At 36.4% G+C, this 22592-nt stretch overlaps 1 protein-coding gene across 1 annotated transcript; it reads right to left on the bottom strand.

The window, feature by feature from the left end:
- Positions 1-381: 381 nt before the first annotated feature.
- On the bottom strand, positions 382-21445 carry LOC140166428 (uncharacterized). The gene is made up of 5 exons (XM_072189888.1): positions 21154-21445; positions 6152-6247; positions 3359-3424; positions 2368-2460; positions 382-1943 (listed from the first exon to the last, which is right to left on the bottom strand). Exons 1-5 carry the CDS (start codon positions 21278-21280, stop codon positions 1918-1920), a joined length of 408 nt encoding a protein of 135 aa, XP_072045989.1. The 5' UTR covers positions 21281-21445; the 3' UTR covers positions 382-1917.
- Positions 21446-22592: the final 1147 nt, after the last annotated feature.

Here is a 22592-nt window from a genome sequence, read left to right as displayed (position 1 = left end):
GTATATACGTTCGTATAAAACCAATGTAATGCACTGACCCATGACATTTTCACACAGAGTTGGTGTAGGTCATGTTTACTGCTAAACATGGGCTAACCTGAATAAAAATTCCTTTAAAAAGGAATGGGGCGCCCAATATGAGCTTTGATGTGATGTGCTGAAATCCGGGGAGACACTCCCCACCCCTTTTTTTCACCTCAGGCTCAGATGACCTTTAACAATTATAATCAAAAAGACTTATTACTCAATCCCAGGGGTTCCCTGGCTCAATTCAATCTTTATTTTCTGAATGTGTTGATTATAATTGTTACTACTAACTGCCCAGTTGCACTACCAAAATGTATAAAAACCAAAGCAACTATATACCCCAATTACTGGTATTTTAACCCCCCTCCCCCACCCCCACTAGTGTCACTCCCAACATCAATTAGTGATGGTATAAACTAACCCTAGTTAACAGTGCAGGTGCCTGGGCACCTTATACCCAGCTTGGTTCCTGTCTGGTCAGATAATTGCTCATTATAATTGTTGAATTAGTGGTCACTTGTTGACAGCTTATCAGTAGCATGGATCAGCAGGGGTGCATTTATATCATTTTTATAGAGCAATTGTTCAAAATATTTAATGTCAAATGGTTCCTAAAAACCTTATTTGTGAATGGATTTTTAGCGTTAACAAAACAAAATGTATGTTTAATATATCAATTATTCCATTAACAGCAATTTCCTAAGTTTCCATCCATAAATAATCACAGAGTATCATCTGTTTACAAAATAAGTGTTTATTTTCAGATTTCCAATTAACCATTATCAGTATGGTGCCAAATCCAGACCTTGCTAATAGTTATAGTCAGAAACAGGTATTTTGTCCTGTAGTCCCTGGCAACCCAGTCTGCTTGTGGCTCACTCGTAAACATACACGACAGAAACCGGCTGTGAAGGAGCCTAATGCACGTAAACAACTTCCTTATAACATGTATAATAAAATCCGATTTTGAGTATAATAAAGAAAGTCATGCATATGCAAAATGAAGCAATTACCTATTGCTAACTTGGTAAAATGCATACTCGTAGCCCAATCTTGTACATCATAGCACCCAGTTGTGGTTTGTGGTTTCGAAATGTTGCAATTAAACATTAGTTCTTTCAAATATGAAACGCTAAAACCCAAATCTAGAACAAACAATCATATATTTAGAAAGATATAGCAAACTTTCCATGATAGAGATTGGACTCAAGACAAAGTACACCCAAATTAAGTGTCAATTCAGAATTATCCCACCATGGTGGAAAAATTGAAACCAAAAGATCTTGACGAACTTACTTGCGTCATCATATCAAAGTCTACACCTTTCAAAAAGTAAGTATAATCCACACCATCGTTCATAATACTAAGCATACTGAAGCACGAGTTCACTATGTTTATAGCTTAAAATGGTTTAAGGGTATACGAGGTATTGTTGGTCGAAGCAGCCAAAAAAATCGATTCTCGTTATCTGAATCAATATTTTATTGAAAAATAACACTTTGGTGTTTTGCAAAAGTTCATTCTACAAATCATATACTTTGAAACTTGTTTAATTTATTGTTGTTAATGAGTTATGTTCATTTTACAAAAGTGTTGTTGTTTCAGCCCTCTTTACAACATAACTCAAGAACCACAGGACCTACAAAAGTATATCTGTGATATTTGTATTCTTCTACAGGCTCGCTATGAATTGAGCAATGTAATATTTGCTAAAGCTCACTACCACCTGCAAGATGCTGTGAACTACTTTTTTTCTGCTGCGACCAACAATACATTGTATAACCTAATTGAAACAAAACAAATAATCTGAATTTAAGCGATAAAAATCTACGTATGTGGATCTTGTTCGTGGTCAGATGTTACAGAGCGACATCAATATGCGTTGCGCCTTCACCGTCTGGCGTCCCAGTTGAGACCTGAAAATGAAATAATACAAAGCGGATGATTAGAAGTGCATCTATAAAGTGCCATACAAAATTGTGATGAATAAAATGACTCAAATATGATTAAGATATAATGTGGTCTATGACTGTTTCACTCCAAAAATGGTCGGGCTAATGGCTAATAATTGTCCGAACGGATGGGATGGTATTGAACACAGGAATTGCCGGCTCATGATATAGGCCTTAAAGCTTAAAATCATGTTGATATAGGCGTACACCGGATCTTCAACCAAATTACAATGAATTTCATTCAGTTTGTGATAAATATAAACAAATTTTAATGACAAATTTATGTCGACATTTGTCGACATCGAGATTTTAATTAGGCCTATTCCGACATGTCGACATGAATAAAAATCATCTCGACAACAGCACTATAAAAATACACTTCACTCACTTGAGCCATACTTCTCCTTGCAAACTTGGCAAAAGTCGTCCGCTTCTGGGCAATACCAGCTACATACATTCCATGTGATTAGCGTTTGACATTCTACAAAGTGAAACGAATTAATAAATTAAAATGTATAATAATTAACGAGGGATTCATTTAATGGTATCGGGTATTGACACTCGTGACACCGAAACAAGCTCACTGAGGTTGTATATAGCCTGCCGGGAAAAATTAAAGCCCCGCTAATAAGTTAATATTTCTCTGCATGGAAACGGGCAAAGACTGTTCAGTTTTAAGTGCTATTAAAATGAGCTAAGCAAAATGAAGTATTTCATTGAGGAGCGGCGCATGAATGACGATTTCGTCCCGATATTCCCTTAACCCCAACCCCGATCAATACGATCAGGTGTTGTGAGTGGCCAATTGGGTGGATTAAACCCGCTTAAAATTCGATGTTAGATTCTTTTGTGTTGTAAACTGTCATCATTCTTTTGTCTACGTGTAACATGAGTGATAGAATGCGGTTTAAAATACCCTTCAAGGCCACATCATTTCACATTTTAGGTGAGATGGCTGGGTCCCGGTCGCGGCTATGGCTGCCATTGAGGAGTATAGGAATGCGTGAAATTGGATTCGTCTATATACAAGCTACTTGGACCTCTAACAGCATAAAATATAATGATTTGCGCCTCTTAACATCATAAGATACACGAACGAGATTATTTAAAATCTAGGATCGTGAACTGAGGGCACAAACATGATCATAATGTAAGTGTTGAAAAATGAGCTTAAAACGTTTGCAAAATAAATATTTTACAATAAAATTTTGAGAGCATTTTTATATAAAAACAAGTGTTGATATGTAATGTTTAAAATCACCAATAATCTATTAAATAACTCAACAATTGTTGCAACATTAAGATATTTTGAGTTTGCTGTAAGGGACTTTAGTAGGCCTACATAACGTGAAATTGTACAATTGTCTCTATTTTCTTACCTTCCTTGGTTGGTATAACTTCATCTTTAGGTAGTGGTGCGGTCGTAGGTTTAGTGGGAAGGGTCTCTACGAGAAATGAAGATACAAATTCCATGAATGACAATGTTCGTCATCAGGGGGAGGGCGTTTTTGACAGGCAACTGGGACAAAAATATTGCCTCGGCAATGCCGTCAAAAACGCAATTAAACTAAAAAATCCGTAGCGCATATCTCTTAATACTTTATCATGAACATGATGAAAGAAGTCACCCGGGCAGTCATTCAACGGCTTTTCAAAATCAAACATCCCCAAAACCCCTGAGAGAATGCAGGATTTATACGCTTTTTTTTCTCAAAATATCTTCGACGAACATCTCAGTTAGGTTCCTAGTCGTCAAAAACCAAAGATTAACGTAAACCAAGATAACACTCATTGAAAACAGCTCAACTGATTAAATAAGATCTTCTCTGGTTAAATCTACACGACACATATTTCTGTTTTACCTGTGCAATGAGCAATGAGCTGGTATTATAGTTTCAGTTGGGTGAACGATTGTAACAATATTGTGTGCGCTTTTGTTTACGAAACGAGACAATTGTGTGCTTATTGTTAACCAACGTTCTTGAAAATGAGAAGCATAATGGTTTGCAGATTTAACACGGTTTGGAAATAATTTCTTCATATTTTTTGGTGTTATCTGTCGTTTACATATCCTTTCTAAAACACAAAAGTGCGAATATTTCCAAACACCTAAATTACCTAAAAATTTAGGACATGTTACAAAACCATATTTTCTAGAATTTCAGAGAATACTTTAAATATTGGCCGGTTATTTTTCACACAGTGACGTTAACTAGGCAATGTCCTATTACCTATAACATACACTAAAACACCAAAGTGCGAATATTTTCAAACACCTAAATTAGCTAAAAATTTAGGACATGTTACAAAACGATATTTTCTAGAATTTCAGAGAATACTTTAAATATTGGCCGGTTATTTTTCACACAGTGGCGTTAACTAGGCAATTAGCTATACTTCTAACATACACTACTTGTAGAGGTCACGCGTGAATTGTGAGAGCTATGTGTATTGTGTATAGGAAAACGGACCGTAACTGCAGTATGATTACAATCTTTCGTTCGTGACCGCCAGCGCCTAAGATTAAAAAATAAGTCTAAGAGACTTATTAAAATGACAAAACTTTGAAAGACTTAAAATTCAAGTCTTTATTAGAGTATAATTTAAATCCATTAGATAAAATCTTTTCAAAGTTTTGTCATTTTGATAAGTCCCTGGAATTTAGAGAGAGCTAGCATGGGACACCAGAATAGGCCTATTTGGTATTCGTATCCTAGAAAATTCGGCCCCGGCTCAGAAATTGGCGTGTATGTTGCAATCATCATGGGGTAATCTGTTAATATGGTCTAAACATTTAATAAGCTCATATGCAGACAGTGCTACAGAACATACGCTAAGGACATTGGCTTAAAAACTGGACTAAATGCCTGGACTAAATGCCTTACTGAGAAACACCAACTCTTGGTGTCTCTCACCTACATTCTTGATATAAAATTCTGTTAAGGTTCGATGAGTGGTTTGAAAGATATCGGCCAATTTTGATGATAAACGGATTTCGAGAGGATTTAAATATTTCTATTCTTTTGTTGTATGCGTGCCAAAAATGTTAATTTCTTCAATTGAGAACAAAACCATGACGAATGGTTCACGGTCGTATGGGATTGTTAGGAAAAGTCATGCAAACAAACTATTAGTTAATGCCGGTAAAACATTATGACAAATGACATCAGCTAAAAAATAACCAAAGTTGTAAAACACAGCAAGATTTCAATATTATTTTGGACGACACCATTTTGCAAATGGTGGCCCCTACAACCATGACGACAGAAGTTGTTAGATGTAAGCTTTTTCTGAGAGATGAATGCTTTACATTCTATGATTCTCCGAAACATTATAATTATAGGCACATGATTTTTGTATGAAGAGCAGAGACCTTTGGCAACGCAATGCAGTACAACGCACTGCAGGGTTTATTGTTATATTGTGTCCGATTTGAGCGCTGACATATTGGAAAATGTTGCCAATCAATATTCATGAGAGTGTTCATTCAACGTCCAGTTTTCAAAATTGGGTGACTTGTGTTTGGCAGGTGTGAAATACATCTGACTGGGCGTATCAATTACGTAACGCATAAAGGCATTGACATCATCGAATGGCTGCCTAGTGCTGTTATATGTTTAGTCTCAACATTCAGGTGGGTGATAACGAACTGTACATCGACGGCAAAAGTGCGCCTGTTTTGCTTTCGGCTACTCAATCACACCCTTGGGGTATATGATAACAAAAGGTATCTTTCGCTCGTGTAGGCGCTTTCACGCGACTTTCGTTTGATCACTTATTGACAGTAGCCTGCCTACTAAAGCGTTAATACCCTGTCAGGTCAGTTACCGATTTAATGGCGGAACCCTTTTGTCCCGCGCAAAAGGTACCTTTCGATGAATAGCTTGTCGGGAAATCAAATAGGCACAAAGGAACAATGCATGCGTTACGTAATCTATTGCTTCTCCATCATTAATAGCTCCATGACGCAGTACGTACGTGCATGGCTTTACGTCTGCGTTTCGTATTTCCCGCTCACGCGAATGAGTATACGTGTACGTATTGAGCTGTAGATATATCCAGGTGTAGATAATCAGTTCTTGTTCCAGGTTTTCGTATAAAGACCGGGTCACATGACGGGTCACATGATATGGAAATTAATGAATAAATTGAATTGCCTTGTGTTGACTTACCACATGTGTAGTGACACTTGCCGTTACAACACACCCCGGTAGGTATCGAGTTACAAAGAAACTCCTTCCCTTCACATGGCAATCCTATGATATGATCTGATAAATAAACACGACAAAAACAAGAAATGTCTTAAAAAAAAAGACAATGCCTCCAAGATACCAGTGGACACCTTTTGTTATTAGTTAAGGGCTGGGGTATGAGCGACCTTGAAGTTCCGGTATCTGGAGAGGGGAAGCAATGAGTTACCCCAAATCACAGCGGCAGGTAGTGACTGGGCCGCCGAGTGCTAATATATATTTATTTTGGAAGGTTCGTGTTTGTTTTAAATTTTGGGGCGTTTTTCCAAAATTTGATATTTTTGGTCATATTTCAAAAAAGAGACATGCCAAAGACAACTCTTTGGGCACATAGTTTGTTATTGTTATTGCAGTTCTTTTCCACATACCTACGTTAACATTCGATTGGGTGATTTACTAATATTATATATTTTATGACTGCAATTTGGCGTTTTCAATGCGTTTTACACGTATCATGAAATTAACGCAAATATCTAGTCACGCTGCTTTTAGAATTTTTACCTGATCGTCGGCTTTTGCAGGCAACAGAATGCAGATTGGCTCACGATAGATGTCGTATTCCTCTATGTGGTTCACTCATTGATAAAATGAGTTTGCATTCCTTGTAACAACACACACATTGCCGTCTGGAAACCGGGTCTGGTACTGATTTTGGGACAGCCAATAGACTTCAGCGCCGTATCAAATCTCATAAAAACCACACGACTGACGACTATGTGTTTATGTTTCCCGCACGAAAGCTTGTGTCTACATCTATTACCACACCACTCCACACGCCATACATAAATTCTGCCAGTCACATTTCCCCAATATGAAATTTTTTTAAAGTAAAATTTTAATTTTAATTTTACTTCATTAAAGTTTGGCGGAGGCGGGGTTCGAACTCACGGCGGCGGACTGCTTTGGACACACTAAGAACCCAGCGCCTTAGACCACTCGGCCATTTGTCTTCTTGGAATTCATTTGAAACTTATTTGAAGATATAATCGCAACTTCAACATAGGCCTACCACGTGACAAGCAAAGGCAGAAAACGTACCATATTTTGGAATTTATTTGCCTAAAAACATTTATGTGTATTATTAGCGCTCAATATTGGTTAACTGCGTGTTTTATACAAAAAAAATCCAATAATAAACATGATAACTGGGCGTCTGTATGGACAATACATTATATCGATTTTGACACGTGCTTGTGTCTCAGTACATTTCCATGGTCAGTAAAATACTATAGAGGAAAACCTACCATTTTCTTGTATACACGTTCGATGTTTTTATCAATTACAAAAAAAATCCATTTTAGACCCCAAATGTTTTTTCAGGAAATAAAAGATTAGATTACCATAAAAACGAAACAGTAATCTTTTGCCGGGTCTAATGTAATATTCACATAGGATTTTCAACGTTTTTTCTATCCTTATTCTTGCTCAATTAAAAAATATTTTGGCGTATATAAAATTGAAATAAAATTCTCTGCTTCTTAAACGACATCAAATGTGCCACAATTGGGTATCACGAATCGTTATATATGATGTGCAGTTAATATTCATATTTTCTTTTATACAGAGGATGCTTCAGTTTTGACAGGAAAAATACTTTCTTGAAAACCCTCAAGAAAAACCTTATGGCGAAATGTGGTGTAATCTATTACTATACTTCTTTGGAAACGTTGACCTTTGACCATTCTTTGTATAACGCCCTGATATGACCTTGATATGTTCGCTTGATTGGGTACGTTATAGCATCCATTTCATTGAGGTGTTAGGACTTGGTCAGTACTAATACTTGCAGGGATACAATAGTTTAACATGGTGTGTGAGCATGGTGAAAGACTCATTATTGATTAGGCGCGGACATATTAAAGGCACAGGTCCTTTGCGTGTATAGCAGAAAATTATAATAGAATGTGTGAATAGAATGTTTGGAATTTTGCAACTAAAATACTAACTGCATTCTGCATTATGTATTTATTTATTTATTTAGGCCTATGCCTATTTATTTATTTACTGACTTATTTATTTATTTTATTTATTTGGTATATTAGTTAGTAGGCCTAGTTAGTAATATTCCATGATAGGCCTACGTCGTCGGTTTATTATTGATTGTTGATAACTTGACAACTTGATTGATTGATCGATTGATAGTCATTTCACGTTATATTCCTAGTTTATAGGCCAATTTGAATAACATCGTACATTAGATAAATAGACCTATCAGTATTGATTTATTCTATTCAGCAATATCAAGGATTACTATCAAACTTCTCATAGCTGATTGTCAGTTGGCTCAGTGGTAACGCAGTAGGTTTTACAACACCGAGGTCCCGGGTTCGATTCCCACCTCTGCCTATTTTTTGCAAGGCTGAGAAAAAAATGAAATTTCTGGACTGCAAACTTATTTGGCGCGCGATCTGAGCTGGTCCTTTTCTGGTGGCTGTGTCTGTTACAGGCACACTCCCTCTGCATCCAAACCAGGTTCACGCTCATTACACCTCCCTTAAGGTTAGCCGAGAGTTTTTTCATGCGCTTGATTTCAGAGGGGCGTAAGTTCATAACAGAAACAGCCATGCAGAAAATGAACAAGCGTACTGGGACGTAGGCCTACTTTACAATAGAATATTGATCCACGGTCAAGACATGAAACTTGGCTTAGCTCGTGCCCGGAGCTCGTGAGTCGGGGGGCGGGCGGGGGGGTGTCATGAGGGGCGGCATGCCGGGTCGGATGCCGAGGGAGGGGCACAAGCCGTTTTCGGCAATTTTCATAAGGATTTTATAAATTTTAAATAAATTATAAAATCAACAACAGTATCAAAAAGCAATTATTTGCAAATCGAATTTGGGAAGAATATTCAAAAAGACAGACTTAGCAGGCCTACACATTTCTGAATTATTTAAAGTGAAAAACAATCAATCACGATTCACTGCAGTCAGCGAATCAATCAAATAAAAATAAAAAGAAAGGAGCAAGAAAGAATAAAGAAATAGTGAAAAAGAGAAAGAAAGAGAGAGAGAGAAAAAGAAAAAGAACGACAAAGAAAGGAAGAAAGAGAGAAAGAAATAAAAAAAATGAAAAAAGAAAAAAGAGAAAGAAAAGAGGAAAGAAAGAAAGTAAAAATGAGAAAAGAGAAAAAAAAGGAAAGAAAATTCAGCCACACGGGGACTCGAACCCACAAAAATTGTTCATAACAGATTCCCAGTCCAACGCCCTATCCACTCGACCATACATCCGCTTACGAAATTTCTTGTTCTCGTAGCGGATATGTAACTATTGATGCAATTACTTAATGATTACAATCGCGTCCGCACAATGGCTCTTAGAATAAACACGCATGTCGGCGCTGAAATTTTGAACGAAGTGATGGAGGAAAAACCTCGTTTTTGCAATACTAGCTTCAATTTGGAGTGAAAATCAAATGGGATAGCAATTGGCAGAATGTTGAGAAATAATGTAGGTATTCAGATGTCTAAATTAACGCCCCGTTATCAAGATATCGATAATTTCACAAAACAGTTTTTTCTCAGACAAGATTCTCGAAAATGTTCCCCCAAAACGGGCTTTTTAAATTTAATTGGTACTGTATTTGGTTCTTCCCCATGGCAACATTATTTCTTTAATCGATTTGTAGTACAATACAAAAAAGGAGAAAACAATCACTCGGCGTGGTTTTATACGGAGCGAACATTTGAAAAAAACTGCATGGAACGTGTTTTTGATCTTGTGAACATGGTGCGTAAAAATGATTTAAACGAAGGATTTTCAAACGGATTCTAAATTTTTTATAAACACACAAAAATAATGTAAAGATACATCCATGCACCAACATTTGACTCACTGCGATATTTGATTGCTGAGAAAACGCGGTTTTAGAGAACAACTTTATACGTCTTTTATACGTTTTTTATACGTTTCTTCGTGTAACCTTAAGGAGATACTTATAATGCTAGCCTTAAGGTACCGCTATTGGATATAGATTTTTGTCTGATTAAAATATGTGAGTCCATTTTCTCCTAATACAAGACTGAAAATTTTATTTTAATCGGATATTCGGTTACCAAAATATGGCCTGTCAAAATGGAGCGAAACCAAGTCGTTGGCAACAACTTTCTTTTCTTTTTGTTATGCAATGTTGTCAGGTAGGCCTTATTTTCTAATTATATATGCAAGAATTATGCAAAGTAAAATTTTCAGATAGGCTACAAAATAAGATATAAAACCCATGGATGCATTTGGCAAATTTGAACACCACTGCAACAGTCCGACACACCGCTAGTCCGAATCTGAAAACACTTTAACAGTCCGACACACCCCTAGTCCGAATCCGAAATACACTGCGCTAGTCCGAGTCTGGAAAACACTTCGTCAGTCCGAAACTGCAGACAACCAAAAAGGTAGTCCGAATCTGAAAATCACAGCGCTGGTCCGAATCTGAAAAAACGGCGCTAGTCCGAATATCGGACTAGTGCAGTGTTTCCTAAATTCAGATTCGGAATAGCGCCATGTTTTGCAAATTCGGACTAGCGCAGTGGTTTTCAGTTTCGGACTGGCAGAGTGTTTTTAGATTTGGACTAGCGCTGTGTCGGAGGAGTGTTTTCCAGATACTGCCAACTGCCAAGGGCTAGTAAAGGACTAGCCCGGGCCTAGCCCTAGACTAGTCATGCTAGCATCATGCACTCAGTCATGCACTACACATAACTGTGCGACATACAATGTAGATTTGACACGGGTTCTGTTTTGTATTTTAATTGAGGTCAAACTCATGAACTTACCATTTAAATGTTGATATCAAGATGAACAGAAATAAGTAATCCATTCTACTTTCTAGTCATAAACCGGCACGAATCTCACTGTTTAGTGTCATGTATGGTCACTGATGGTATATGGTCATGAGTTTGCAATATTGAAATTGTTATTGAAATCAGTTTGCTAGCCCCGGGCCTAGCCATAGACTAGTCATATGCTAGCATTATGCACTCAGTCATGCACAACACATAATTGTGCGACATAGTCACGTGATGTACGCAGAGTGAGTGAACGTGTGGAGTGGGTGCTCCGTAATTTAGTAGTTATTTTCATTGATTTGAAGCAAGTTTAGTCTCCTTTTACAACATGAAGGGTGATAAGAAGGACACGGGCACGGGTAAGAGGCTTTTTGAAAGCCCGAAACGAGACAGTACCGCCAAACAACGCAAAAAGGAAGACGGTGAAGTCATGGATATTGGTAAGCTTACCGATATGGAATCTACTACGCATGTCCAAGAATCACAAAATGGCGGCGCCCATGGTTCCGATGCAGCACCAGCTTGGTTTACACAATTTGAGGAACGTTTTAATCGTGTTATGACCACAACACGTCATGAAATAGGCCATGAAATTCAAGATTTGAAACAGGCTTTGGATTTTCACACATCTCAATGTGATGACAGATTTCAAGAGATGGAGAAGAAGCTGGAGTCAGCTTACGATAAGATTGACGATCTGGAGAACAGATCACGCAGAAACAATCTCGTCTTTTTCAACATTCCAGAGGGTCGTGAGCAGAACCAGTTTGATTGTTCAGATTTTATGACTGACTTTTTGGCAGAGTTTGTTGGCGTTGACGATCTCATCATCGAGAGAGCCCACAGAACACCTTCTGGTCCTCCAAGAGCAAGTCAGGGAAAACCTCGCCCTATCCATGTTTGTTTTCTGAACTGGAGTTCCAAGGAGTTAGTTCGTAGGAGTGCTATTAAGGTATTTAAATCTAAGAAGTATGAAAACCAAAGTCAGAATCTGTTTGTGTCGGAAGACTTCAGCAAGCGGATCACGCAGCAAAGGAAAGAACTTTTGCCAGCTTTGAAGAAATTGAGAGGTGAAGGTAAAAGGCTTTCTTCAAGTATCCAGCAGTTTTGAAGTATGTTGATGGTGACGGAACCTTGAAAGAGTATAAACCAACAGGAAGATAAACTCTTTTGGAACATTTTAAGACTCTGCAGGCTAGTAGTACTGCATTTTAAAGCCGTGTTTCATAATTCATTGTGTTTTCTTATTTGAAACTGAAAGCTTGAGTTTCTCATATTTTATAAATCAGGACATTTCTTTGTGCATGTAAATTGCCCTGGTGCCGTTTATGTACTTTAACATAAACATTGTTTGAACATGGTCTTTGATTGACATTTTGAAATAGAACTTTGAAATTGAGAGGTGAAGGTAAAAAGGCTTTCAAGTTTCCAGCATTTTTGATGTATGTTGATGGTGACGGAACCTTGAAAGAGTATTAACCATCAGGCAGATATACTCTTTTGGAACATTTTAAGACTCTGCAGGCTAGTAGTACTGCATTTTAAAGCCGTGTTTCATAATTCATTGTGTTTTCATTTGAAACTGAAAGCTTGAGTTTCTCATATTTTATAAATCAGGACATTTCTTTGTGCATGTAAATTGCCCTGGTGCCGTTTATGTACTTTAACATAAACATTGTTTGAACATGGACTTTGATTGACAATTTGAAATAGAACTTTGAAATTGAGAGGTGAAGGTAAAAAGGCTTTCAAGTTTCCAGCATTTTTGATATATGTTGATGGTGACGGAACCTTGAAAGAGTATTAACCATCAGGAAGATATACTCTTTTGGAACATTTTAAGACTCTGCAGGCTAGTAGTACTGCATTTTAAAGCCGTGTTTCATAATTCATTGTGTTTTCATTTGAAACTGAAAGCTTGAGTTTCTCATATTTTATAAATCTGGACATTTCTTTGTGCATGTAAATTGCACTGGTGCCGTATACAGTGTATGTACTTTAACATAAACATTGTTTGAACATGGACTTTGATTGACAATTTGAAATAGAACTTTGAAATTGAGAGGTGAAGGTAAAAAGGCTTTCAAGTTTCCAGCAGTTTTGAAATATGCAGGCTTGTAGTACTGCATTTTAAAGCCGTGTTTCATAATTCATTGTGTTTTCATTTTATAAATCAGGACATTTCTTTGTGCATGTAAATTGCACTGGTGTCGTATGTACATGTACTTTAACATAAACATTGTTTGAAAATGGACTTTGATTGACAATTTGAAATAGAACTTTTCTTTTGGAGTCATTCAAAATGTCTTTATGTGAGTGAAGGTGACATATCACAAACTTTTCTTCATGTTAATTGCCTTGCATCATTTTTTGTTTCACATAAAGTATTTTACATGTAGGCTATTTCTTGCTTTAGATTTGATGATTAAAAATGTGCTTTTTTTATGGTTTGGGGACCCACTCCCCTGTGAGCGTGTGTTACCGACAGGTTGGAACTGTGTGCTTGCTTGAAGTTCCGATCTAATTGTTGGATTGTCACTGATGGATGAGATTGTGTATGTGTTATTTGTGGGGTCAGTGTTGTCTGTATGTTTTGTCTTTGTTTTGTTGTTTGTTTTTCCCATGTTGCAGATTCATGTGTTAAATTCAATTATTTCTTTATGCTGATCTGGAATAATAAGCCTCTTAATTTCTTTTCTTTAATGATTCAGGTCCCTGATTATAATGAGAACTTATTTGAATGTTTTTTGCAATTCAGATTTTTGTAAAATTGTGACTAATGGCTCTTAAATTTTCCACTTTCAATTGCAGAGGGTTACAGGATGGGTTTAAGCGTAAAGCTGTTTTTAGTTATTTTCATAAAAAAGGTGATGATATTATTTTTCTTCAGGAAACGCACTCGTCTGATTCTAATGAAAAATTCTGGAGTTCACAATGGGGCGGTCATTGTTGGTTTTCAAGTTTTGCTTCTAGTAGCAGAGGTGTTGGAATTTTGATCAAGTCTAATCACAAAATTTCTGTCAATACTATTGAGAGGGACCCTGAAGGTAGATTTCTTATTCTCGATATTATAATTGATGATTTTAATATGATTTTAGTGAACATTTATGGGCCTAATAATGATGATCCTGAGTTTTATTTTGAGGTTTTTGCTAAATTAGACAATCTTGACTCGTCTCGGTTGGTAATTGCTGGTGATTTGAATGTTGCATTAGGCCCGCTTGACTACCGTGGCTCATGCCCAACTCATAGTAATAAAAATGCTTCCAAAGCATTGAGTGCCCTTATGGATGAATTCAATTTGATTGATGTTTGGCGGAATGAGCATCCAACTTTGCGTGGTTTTACGAGGCATCAAAAAAATCCTCCTGTTCTTTCTAGGCTAGATTACATTTTAGTTTCCTCGAATTTAGCTGATAATGTGAAACAATCTGAAATTGTCTGTGGGATTAAATCTGATCACTCAATTGTGAAATGTAAAATTTCTATTAATGATCCCCCAAGAGGCAAAAGCTATTGGAAATTGAATTGCCATTATCTCAGGCACGATGCAGATTTTGTTTCTTTTATTAAAAACAAAATTATTGAATTCAAGGATATCCATAGGGATACTTCTTGTAACCCCCATATCATTTGGGATGCTTTTAAGTGTACTGTTACTGGCCATTGCATTCAGTATTGTAGCAGAAAGAAGAGAGAAAAAATCAAAAACAAGCAGGAGATTCAAACTAAAATTGACCAAATTAATAATGAAATTCCTAATGTTAGTCCTGATGCTCCACAGCAGCTTTCTGATTTGCTTGAACAATTGGATTCATTGAAAGAGGATTTAAACAAAATTGTGGATCAGGAAACAGCTGGTTTGATAATTAGATCAAGGATTAAGTGGGCAGAGCATGGTGAAAAAAGTTCCAGATATTTTTGTAATCTTGAGAAACGTTCCAGTGAGAAGAAAAATATTCATATTTTGAAAAATGATACCGGCTCCATCATTTCAGATCAGAAAGATATTCTCAATGAATTACACTCTTTTTATGAAACCTTGTACACTTCCAAATCTTCTCCTAGCAATAAGGATAATATAATTTCTTATTTAGATAAACTTGATATTCCCCAATTTATGGATGAAAGTAAAAATAAGCTGAATAGGCCTATTTCCAAAGCCGAAATTTTAACCTCTTTGAAGTCTTTGAATATGAATCGTAGCCCAGGCTATGATGGTCTGCCAGCTGAGTTTTACATTGTTTTTTTTCAATGACATTTGCGACATGCTTTTAAATTGTTATCACTACTCTTTTGAGCAAGGTTTCATGTCTAGTTCACAACGCAATGGTGTGATTACCTTACTTCCAAAAAAAGATAAGGATCCTCTCTTTGTTAAAAATCATCGCCCTATTTCGCTTCTTAATACAGATTATAAAATCATTGCTAAACTTATGGCTAACCGTCTTAAGCTTTTTTTGCATGAAATCATCCATGATGATCAAACTGGTTTTATGAAAGGGAGGAATATAGGCAATAATGTTAGAACTATTATTGATTTGATTGATTATTGTGACTCAAATGACATTCCTGGCTCTATAGTGTTGCTAGATATTGAAAAAGCATTCGACTCTGTTGAGCATGATTATTTGTTTCAGGTCTTGGAGGCCTTTAATTCTGGCTCAGATTTCATTCAATGGGTGAAAACATTTTATTATAATAGGAGAAGTTATGTCAGTAATAATGGGTTTCTCTCCGAAGGTATTTCTATGGAACGTGGCATTTTTCAAGGCTGTCCGATTTCGCCTCTGTTGTTTCTTTTGCGCTATCGAGGTGCTTGCAATTTCAATCAGGAACAATGAGAACATTAATGGCATTAGGATTGGTGGTGATGTTGAGAAAAAATTGAGTCTTTTGGCTGATGACACAACTTGTTTTTTGCATGGGGATTTTGAGTCTTTTAGAAATTTGTTTGATTCACTTAGGACTTTTGCTGGGTTATCTGGATGCAAGATAAATATGTCTAAATGTGAGGCTATTCATATTGGTAGGTTGAAGGGTAGTGAATTTAAGCCCCTCAGTAATGAGGGTCTTGTTTGGAAAGAGAATACTTTTAAAACACTTGGTGTTAATTTTTCATTAAATGTGAATTCTTTGTACGAGTTGAACTTCATTCCTAAATTGAATCAAATTCAGCAAATTTTGAGTTGTTGGCGTTCAAGAAGTTTGTCTTTAATTGGTAAAATTACTGTTATTAAGAGCCTTTTGCTGCCACAGCTTTTATATTTATTTTCGGTTTTGTGTATTACAATTCCTAAGACATTTTTAAGAGATTGAACACTTTGTTTTTTAAATTTATTTGGAATGGTGGGAATGACAGGGTTAAAAGAAATTATTTATTCAATGACTACAGTGATGGAGGGTTGCGTATGATTGATGTTGAAGCTTTTTCGCAAGCTCAAAAATTAGTTTGGTCAAGACATTTACTAGACCCCAATTATGATAGCTTTTGGAAACTTTTAGAGACACAGGTTCTTCAGGTATTTCATAACGATACTACAGTTTTATGGAAAGCGGATGCGCCAAATTGTGTTCTTGCTTTGCTAAAAAATTCACAGTTAGCTGAATCCCTCAGGGTTTGGTATTTGTTCAGAGATAAGGTGAAAGAGAACCTTGGGTACAATGATTATCATCTTCAGAACTCCATTTGGTGGAACCGGAAGGTGCGTCTTAAAACTAAGAAGTTCTTTTTTTATCAGGATTGGTTTGAACATGGTATTTGCACTCTGAATGACCTTAATAGAGGACATAACTTTGTGAAAACATTTGAAGATCTTGTTATGGAATTTGATATCTCTATTAGGGACAGAAGAAAATACAACTCACTTATGAACGGTATTTTAATTGATTGGTTCTACAGTCCCAAAACGGTTCAGGTGAATATTTTTGATAACATAGTTGCTACTTTGTTTGAAAATGGCAAAATTACCAAGTATTCTTACAATATTTTGAAAGCAAAGTACAGCCCTGTAAACACTGAACTATTTTGGATTGATGCCTTGAATCTTGATGATGATATTGAGTGGAGTAAAATTCATGATAACAACTTTACTTGCAGTATTGAAACTCAGATGAGAGCATTTTACTTTAAGGTTTTTCATAGAGCTGTTTGTACTAATAAATTTCTTCATAAGATTGGTAGAACCGATTCTCCATTTTGTTGTTTTTGTAAAAAAATGATGAGACCCTGGTGCATTTGTTTTGTAAAGGTGAAAAAATTACTTGTTTGTGGGATAGCTTGAGTGCCTGGATCGAAAGTAAAACCGGTGAGTGTTTTGGATTCTCAAATTTTCAGAAAATGTTTGGTTTGGATGTTGAAGATTCTGCGCATAAAAATGCCATCAACTTTCTTGTATTATGTTTGAAATATTATATTCATAGATGCAAATTTCAGGATGTCAACCCTAGTTTTCAAGCTTACAAGAACATGGTGAAAGTTAAATTTGGCACAGAATATAAAATTGCGGAAAGCAAAGGAAAACTGGGTAATCATTTCAAGAAATTTTCCTTTGATCTTGGTTTTAATGGGATGTAATTTTCAAAGATCATTGTGTGTTATTTTTATTTGCACTGTGATATGGGAAAGTTATCTGTGTTTTGTTTTGTCACTTGTCTGCATGTATATGTGGGATGGGTGTGTTGACTGTTGAGGGGGTGTTTGGGTGGGATTTTTGTTTTGTGTAGAAAATCCCTGGTCTAGTTTATTGATGTACATGTGACCAACATAATTTGTTCATATTATACAAGTATATGTTGTATAGTGCTGATTCTGCCCACCCATGGCAGGGGGACCCAACAGTTACCTTTGTGTAGGCCTTTTCATGCTTTTGCTGGGCTACCACTTCTTATTTTGCTTGCCTTTTTCATCACTCTTGGATTGGTAGTGCGCAGCATTTGCTCTTTCTTTTTAACAGAGGTATTGGTTGGGTCCTGTTGTCATGGTGGGGCGGTATTATTTAAAATCTCATACATATTCTGATCTTTGTATGTATCTTGGTTACAGTAATTAAGATGGGGTCTGGTGGACCATGACTGTATGTTTTTTTTCCTTTCCACCAGGCCCAAGTACAGGTGAATAAAAATGGAAAAAAAACAAAACAAAAAAACAAAAACAAAAAACATTTCCATAAAAATAGAAAAAAAAAAATAATAATTGTGCGACATACAATGTAGATTTGACACGAGTTCTGCTTTGTATTTTAATTGAGGTCAAACTCATGAACTTACCATTTAAATGTTTATATCAAGATGAACAGAAATAAATAATCCATTCTACTTTCTAGTCATAAACCGGCACGGATCTCACTGTTTAGTGCAATGTATGGTCACTGATGGTCATAAGTTTGCAATATTGAAATTGTAATTGAGATCAGTTTCTTCCAAGTTCAAGATAAAAGTAACATGATTGTATCGAAATGTAAGTTATAAACATTCTTCCTGCTGTCCAGCGGGTATGAACTATTATTATGATGTAGACACGGTGATTGTGGCCTAGTCGAGCCTAGCATGCTAGCCTGCATGTCAGTCGGTCTGCTGACTCGCCGCAAAAATACCTCCAATTTTGCACAAAACAATCCATGATGTCAAATTATCACATCCAAAGTGTCGCCATGAACGTCAGCTTCAACTTCTCCAGTCAAAGTTTTTCCATTGATAATCAGGTTTCATGTAATCATGAAATTAAACCTTGTTTAATGTGTATTCCCATTGCCACACACAGCATAACGATTGTCCGACTTCATTTCTACGATATTGCTGATGTGATGAGGCTACAATCCATAATTAAATACCGAATTAAAAAAATACTAGTTTGCGTCTGACGTCAGGACAAAGGCGCGCCGTGATTAGTTGCTGACCTGCGCAGTATGGCATTTTTGGTCTGGTTGACAGGACGGCATACGCAAGCTAGTCTTTTTAATTCGGTCTTCAATTATACAATATATGAGTTTAAAAAAATTCTAATGCATAATTCATGAGCTTGATAGACCCGCACCATTGGCGCCACGTGCTAGGTGTTTCTAGAATCCCTATAAAATAAGATTAATTTTAATGCTAATTTATTGCACATGCTGAGGAAGCGTGATTACCTTTTTGAACATTCGGAAATGGCGATAGGCGAATTTATGTATGGCGCAAAGAGGTGGGGGATATATATTGGGCTCTCGATATTGGGCGGAAATTAGAGTACTTGTCAGAATATAAATTTGTACAATCGGTCTACATGCCGCGCAATGTGCGGCATTTTAGGTGTAAATTTCAAAGCAAACTACCTCCTGCGGAGGCAGAATAAAATAAACCATGATGTATAGCACTAGTAATAAACATCTCAAAAAAAGTAACTAACCCCTTTAAATAATGACCATTATTCAACAACGGGTGATTGTATTACAAATCTGTAAAATGAGTTGAAAGCAGAATTTATTTCTGCACATTTTGACACCTCATTTGTAGCAATTGACAAAATATTGACGTCACAGCGTACATTTAAATCAATTTAGCCCAAGATTTGAAAGTTGCAGTAAATTCTATTGATTTTGCATTCAGTGTAATGGAAGGAAATCTGTGTTATGATATCTGAGTGTTTTTGTACTGTAAAAATTTGTATGTAAGTGCAACTTTCAAATCTGGACCTCACTACATTAAATTGACCGGTGTTTTATTGTTTTCTGGGCTACCGTATCAAATGAGGTGTCAAAATGCGCAGAAATAAATTCTGCTTCCAACGCATTTTCAAGATTTGTAATACAATAGCCCCTTTTTGAATAATGGCCATTATTTAAGGGGGGTTAGTTACTTTTTTTGATATGTTTATTACTAAATGAATACCGCTTTAAACAATTAAAAAGTCGGACCACAAACAGTGTTATTTTCAACAATGTCATTTGGTTGTTTGTCACTTTGTCATAGTTTATTTGTTTGTTTTGTTGTGGGTGTGTGTTTATAATGTATTCTTGCTATGTTGAATAATTTAATAAATTATATACGTGTAAAAAAAAGAACTTGCTTTCCATATTGAAACTACATCGTATAGCTAGGGGCGTAGCTAGGATTTTTGCGGTAGAGAGGGGGCAAAAAGTGAACATCATTTTGTTCATAAAATTCACTTACATGCAGACAAGTGGAGTTATTGTCCTCTACAAAATTGAATTTTTCGGTCGAACGGTTTAACATGAAAAACTCCCTTTGTTAATTTTTCTTGGGTACATTTTTTATATTCTCTTAAAAAGTGAACTTTGTTGCCAGGTCAAGATGAAAACATCTTCTCTGCTATAGAACGTATAAAACTGAGATTATGTTTCAGCAATAATGTACATAATATAGGTCTACCTTAGGGACCGATCGTTATTTACGGCAGGGGGGAATGGGTGTTTTGGCAAAAATATCGACAAACAATTTCGCGTTCCCCCGTCGCGTCCGCTCAAAATTATCGCGTTCCCCTTGTTTTCCCAATTTTCTCCATTTAAAATTTAACAATCCCCCTTCCTGGTTCAACTAAAAATTTCACGTCCCCCCCTCAAGCCCACAAAAAAGTTCGTGTTCCCCCCTAAATTTACCCATCCCCCTGCCATAAATAACGATCGCTCCCTTAGATTGCATTCTAAGAAAATTCGACTTGTGTGCTCAGTGCATACAGAACCCTGGTTCGGAACGTCAAAGCGCTTGAAACTGATGTGGTATTATACTCTAAGAAATAAAATTCTAGATAGAACTTTTTGTCCTCTCAGGAGAACACTCCCTCTTGAACCTCTAAAAAGGGTTCTTTAATTTTGGAGAGCACTTTTAAAAAGGTTCTCTAAAGAACCGAAAACGGTTCTGTATTACATTTTGGGGCCAGTTTTGATGGTTTTGGAACCATTTTTGGTTCTTTAGAGAACCTGTAAGGGTTCTCCTGATAGGACAACTTTAGAACCATTATTTCTTAGGGTGTAGCGATTAGTCTTATATCCCAAGCCTATATACCTACCAATCATGAACGATCAGGGACGATGCACGTAATGATATCAAAAGTCGATAAACCTATAGATATTCTTAGTATCAGTGTGAATCCGGGAGACCGCGCCTTTTTATTTAGGCCTACCACATATATAATATTAAAGTTAACTTACGTTGTCTTCGATAGACCTGGAAAAGATCATCTTCCAACGCTTCCTCCAGTTCAGGTAATGTCCACGAAAGAACAGATCCAGCTGCAATAAGCAACCACAGGACGGTGGTGATGAGTTTGGTGGCCATAATCCACACAAAATCTGCTTCTTTTTTGTCAGTCTTGGAGACTGCTAAATTTTTCTCAGACAAGATGACAGATTCTAGAATCTGTAATAAGATGAACACTTCTCTGCTTACCAACTGACACAATTAACGTAGACCGAAAATGAATTTGAGCAAAATAATGTAAATTACGTGACAGCTGCTGCGATGCTAAGGATATGAATGTCCTCACTTTAAAACGTGTAGAAAGAAAATGAAAAAGAGAATGGTCCCTCACTAGGATCCACAACATGCTCATCTATCATGGCACAGTTTTTAACCCCAATACATTTGTACATTCATTGAATGACCATTGAAGATTTGGGTACAAAAACTCATACTCTGCAACTTGAGGTCAAATTTTGTACTATGATTATGTAATTGAGGTTATTGGACTATGCCATTGGGATGAGGCTATTGTGGTCCATAGTGTAATAATATACGTGATATATTCGTCATGCGATTGCAAGAAAGTTGTATGTGTAATGGCTGCCTCGTGTTAGATTTTGAAATCTTATCGATCGAGGATCACAAGGAATAAAAAAAAAAACTTGACAAAATTTGTCATCTAGCTTCATCTCATAAGGCATTTTGTTTTAGATGATTGCTCCTGGAAGCATCTCACGCAGTGGGGATACCAGAGGTATTTAGTAAAATTCCCCCTATCCGTCAGATGTCTTACCCCCAGTTGCACTTCCTATAAAACAAAAAAAATCATACCAATTTACCATTTTCGCGGCAATTTTGCGGAAATTTCATGATTGTTGACCCCAGAAATTACCCCCCCCAATATTCTGATGCCGCCTTTAGTCCCACTCCAGGGATCCCACTATCTTCAGACCAGACATCTTGACAGTGCTACAATTTTAAATATCAAAAGGCAGCTATTAAACGCACTGACTTGATGTCAACATATTAAAAGCCGACACGTCAAGCACCTGAGATGGCCAACTTGAATATAAATTGTTTGGGTTTCACCACTAATATGATATTTTAAAAGGCTCTCGTTTTACAACATTCATCAAGTTGGTGTGAAGTATTGTTTAGAATAAACTGTTTTATTATAGAATGCTTTCAAATAGTATTCAAATAACCCCCAAGTACATGGATTTCTAAACAAATACTTGAAAAGATCATTTTTCGTGTAACCTTGGAGGTGCGTTTTCACACACACATGACATATAAAGGCATGAATAAGAATAAAGGAGCAACCAAACCGCCACAGTAGTTAATTATTTTAATAACACTTTCCATTCAAGCGTAAAATGTTTTATTTGTAATATATACCGCAATAAAG

Source organism: Amphiura filiformis, chromosome 12, assembly GCF_039555335.1.
Source record: "Amphiura filiformis chromosome 12, Afil_fr2py, whole genome shotgun sequence".
Taxonomy (NCBI): Eukaryota; Metazoa; Echinodermata; class Ophiuroidea; order Amphilepidida; family Amphiuridae; genus Amphiura; species Amphiura filiformis.
This window is presented reverse-complemented; position numbering and strand designations above follow the sequence as displayed.

Excerpts from the sequence above, each read along its gene's own strand:
- LOC140166428 (XM_072189888.1), bottom strand. The coding sequence starts at position 21,280 with ATGGCCACCAAACTCATCACCACCGTCCTGTGGTTGCTTATTGCAGCT. Across the intron at positions 6,248-21,153 it reads CCAGGTCTATCGAAGACAAC|ATCATATCATAGGATTGCCA; the intron begins GTAAGTTAACTT and ends TTTATTTATCAG. Across the intron at positions 3,425-6,151 it reads CAAGTGTCACTACACATGTG|AGACCCTTCCCACTAAACCT; the intron begins GTAAGTCAACAC and ends CATTTCTCGTAG.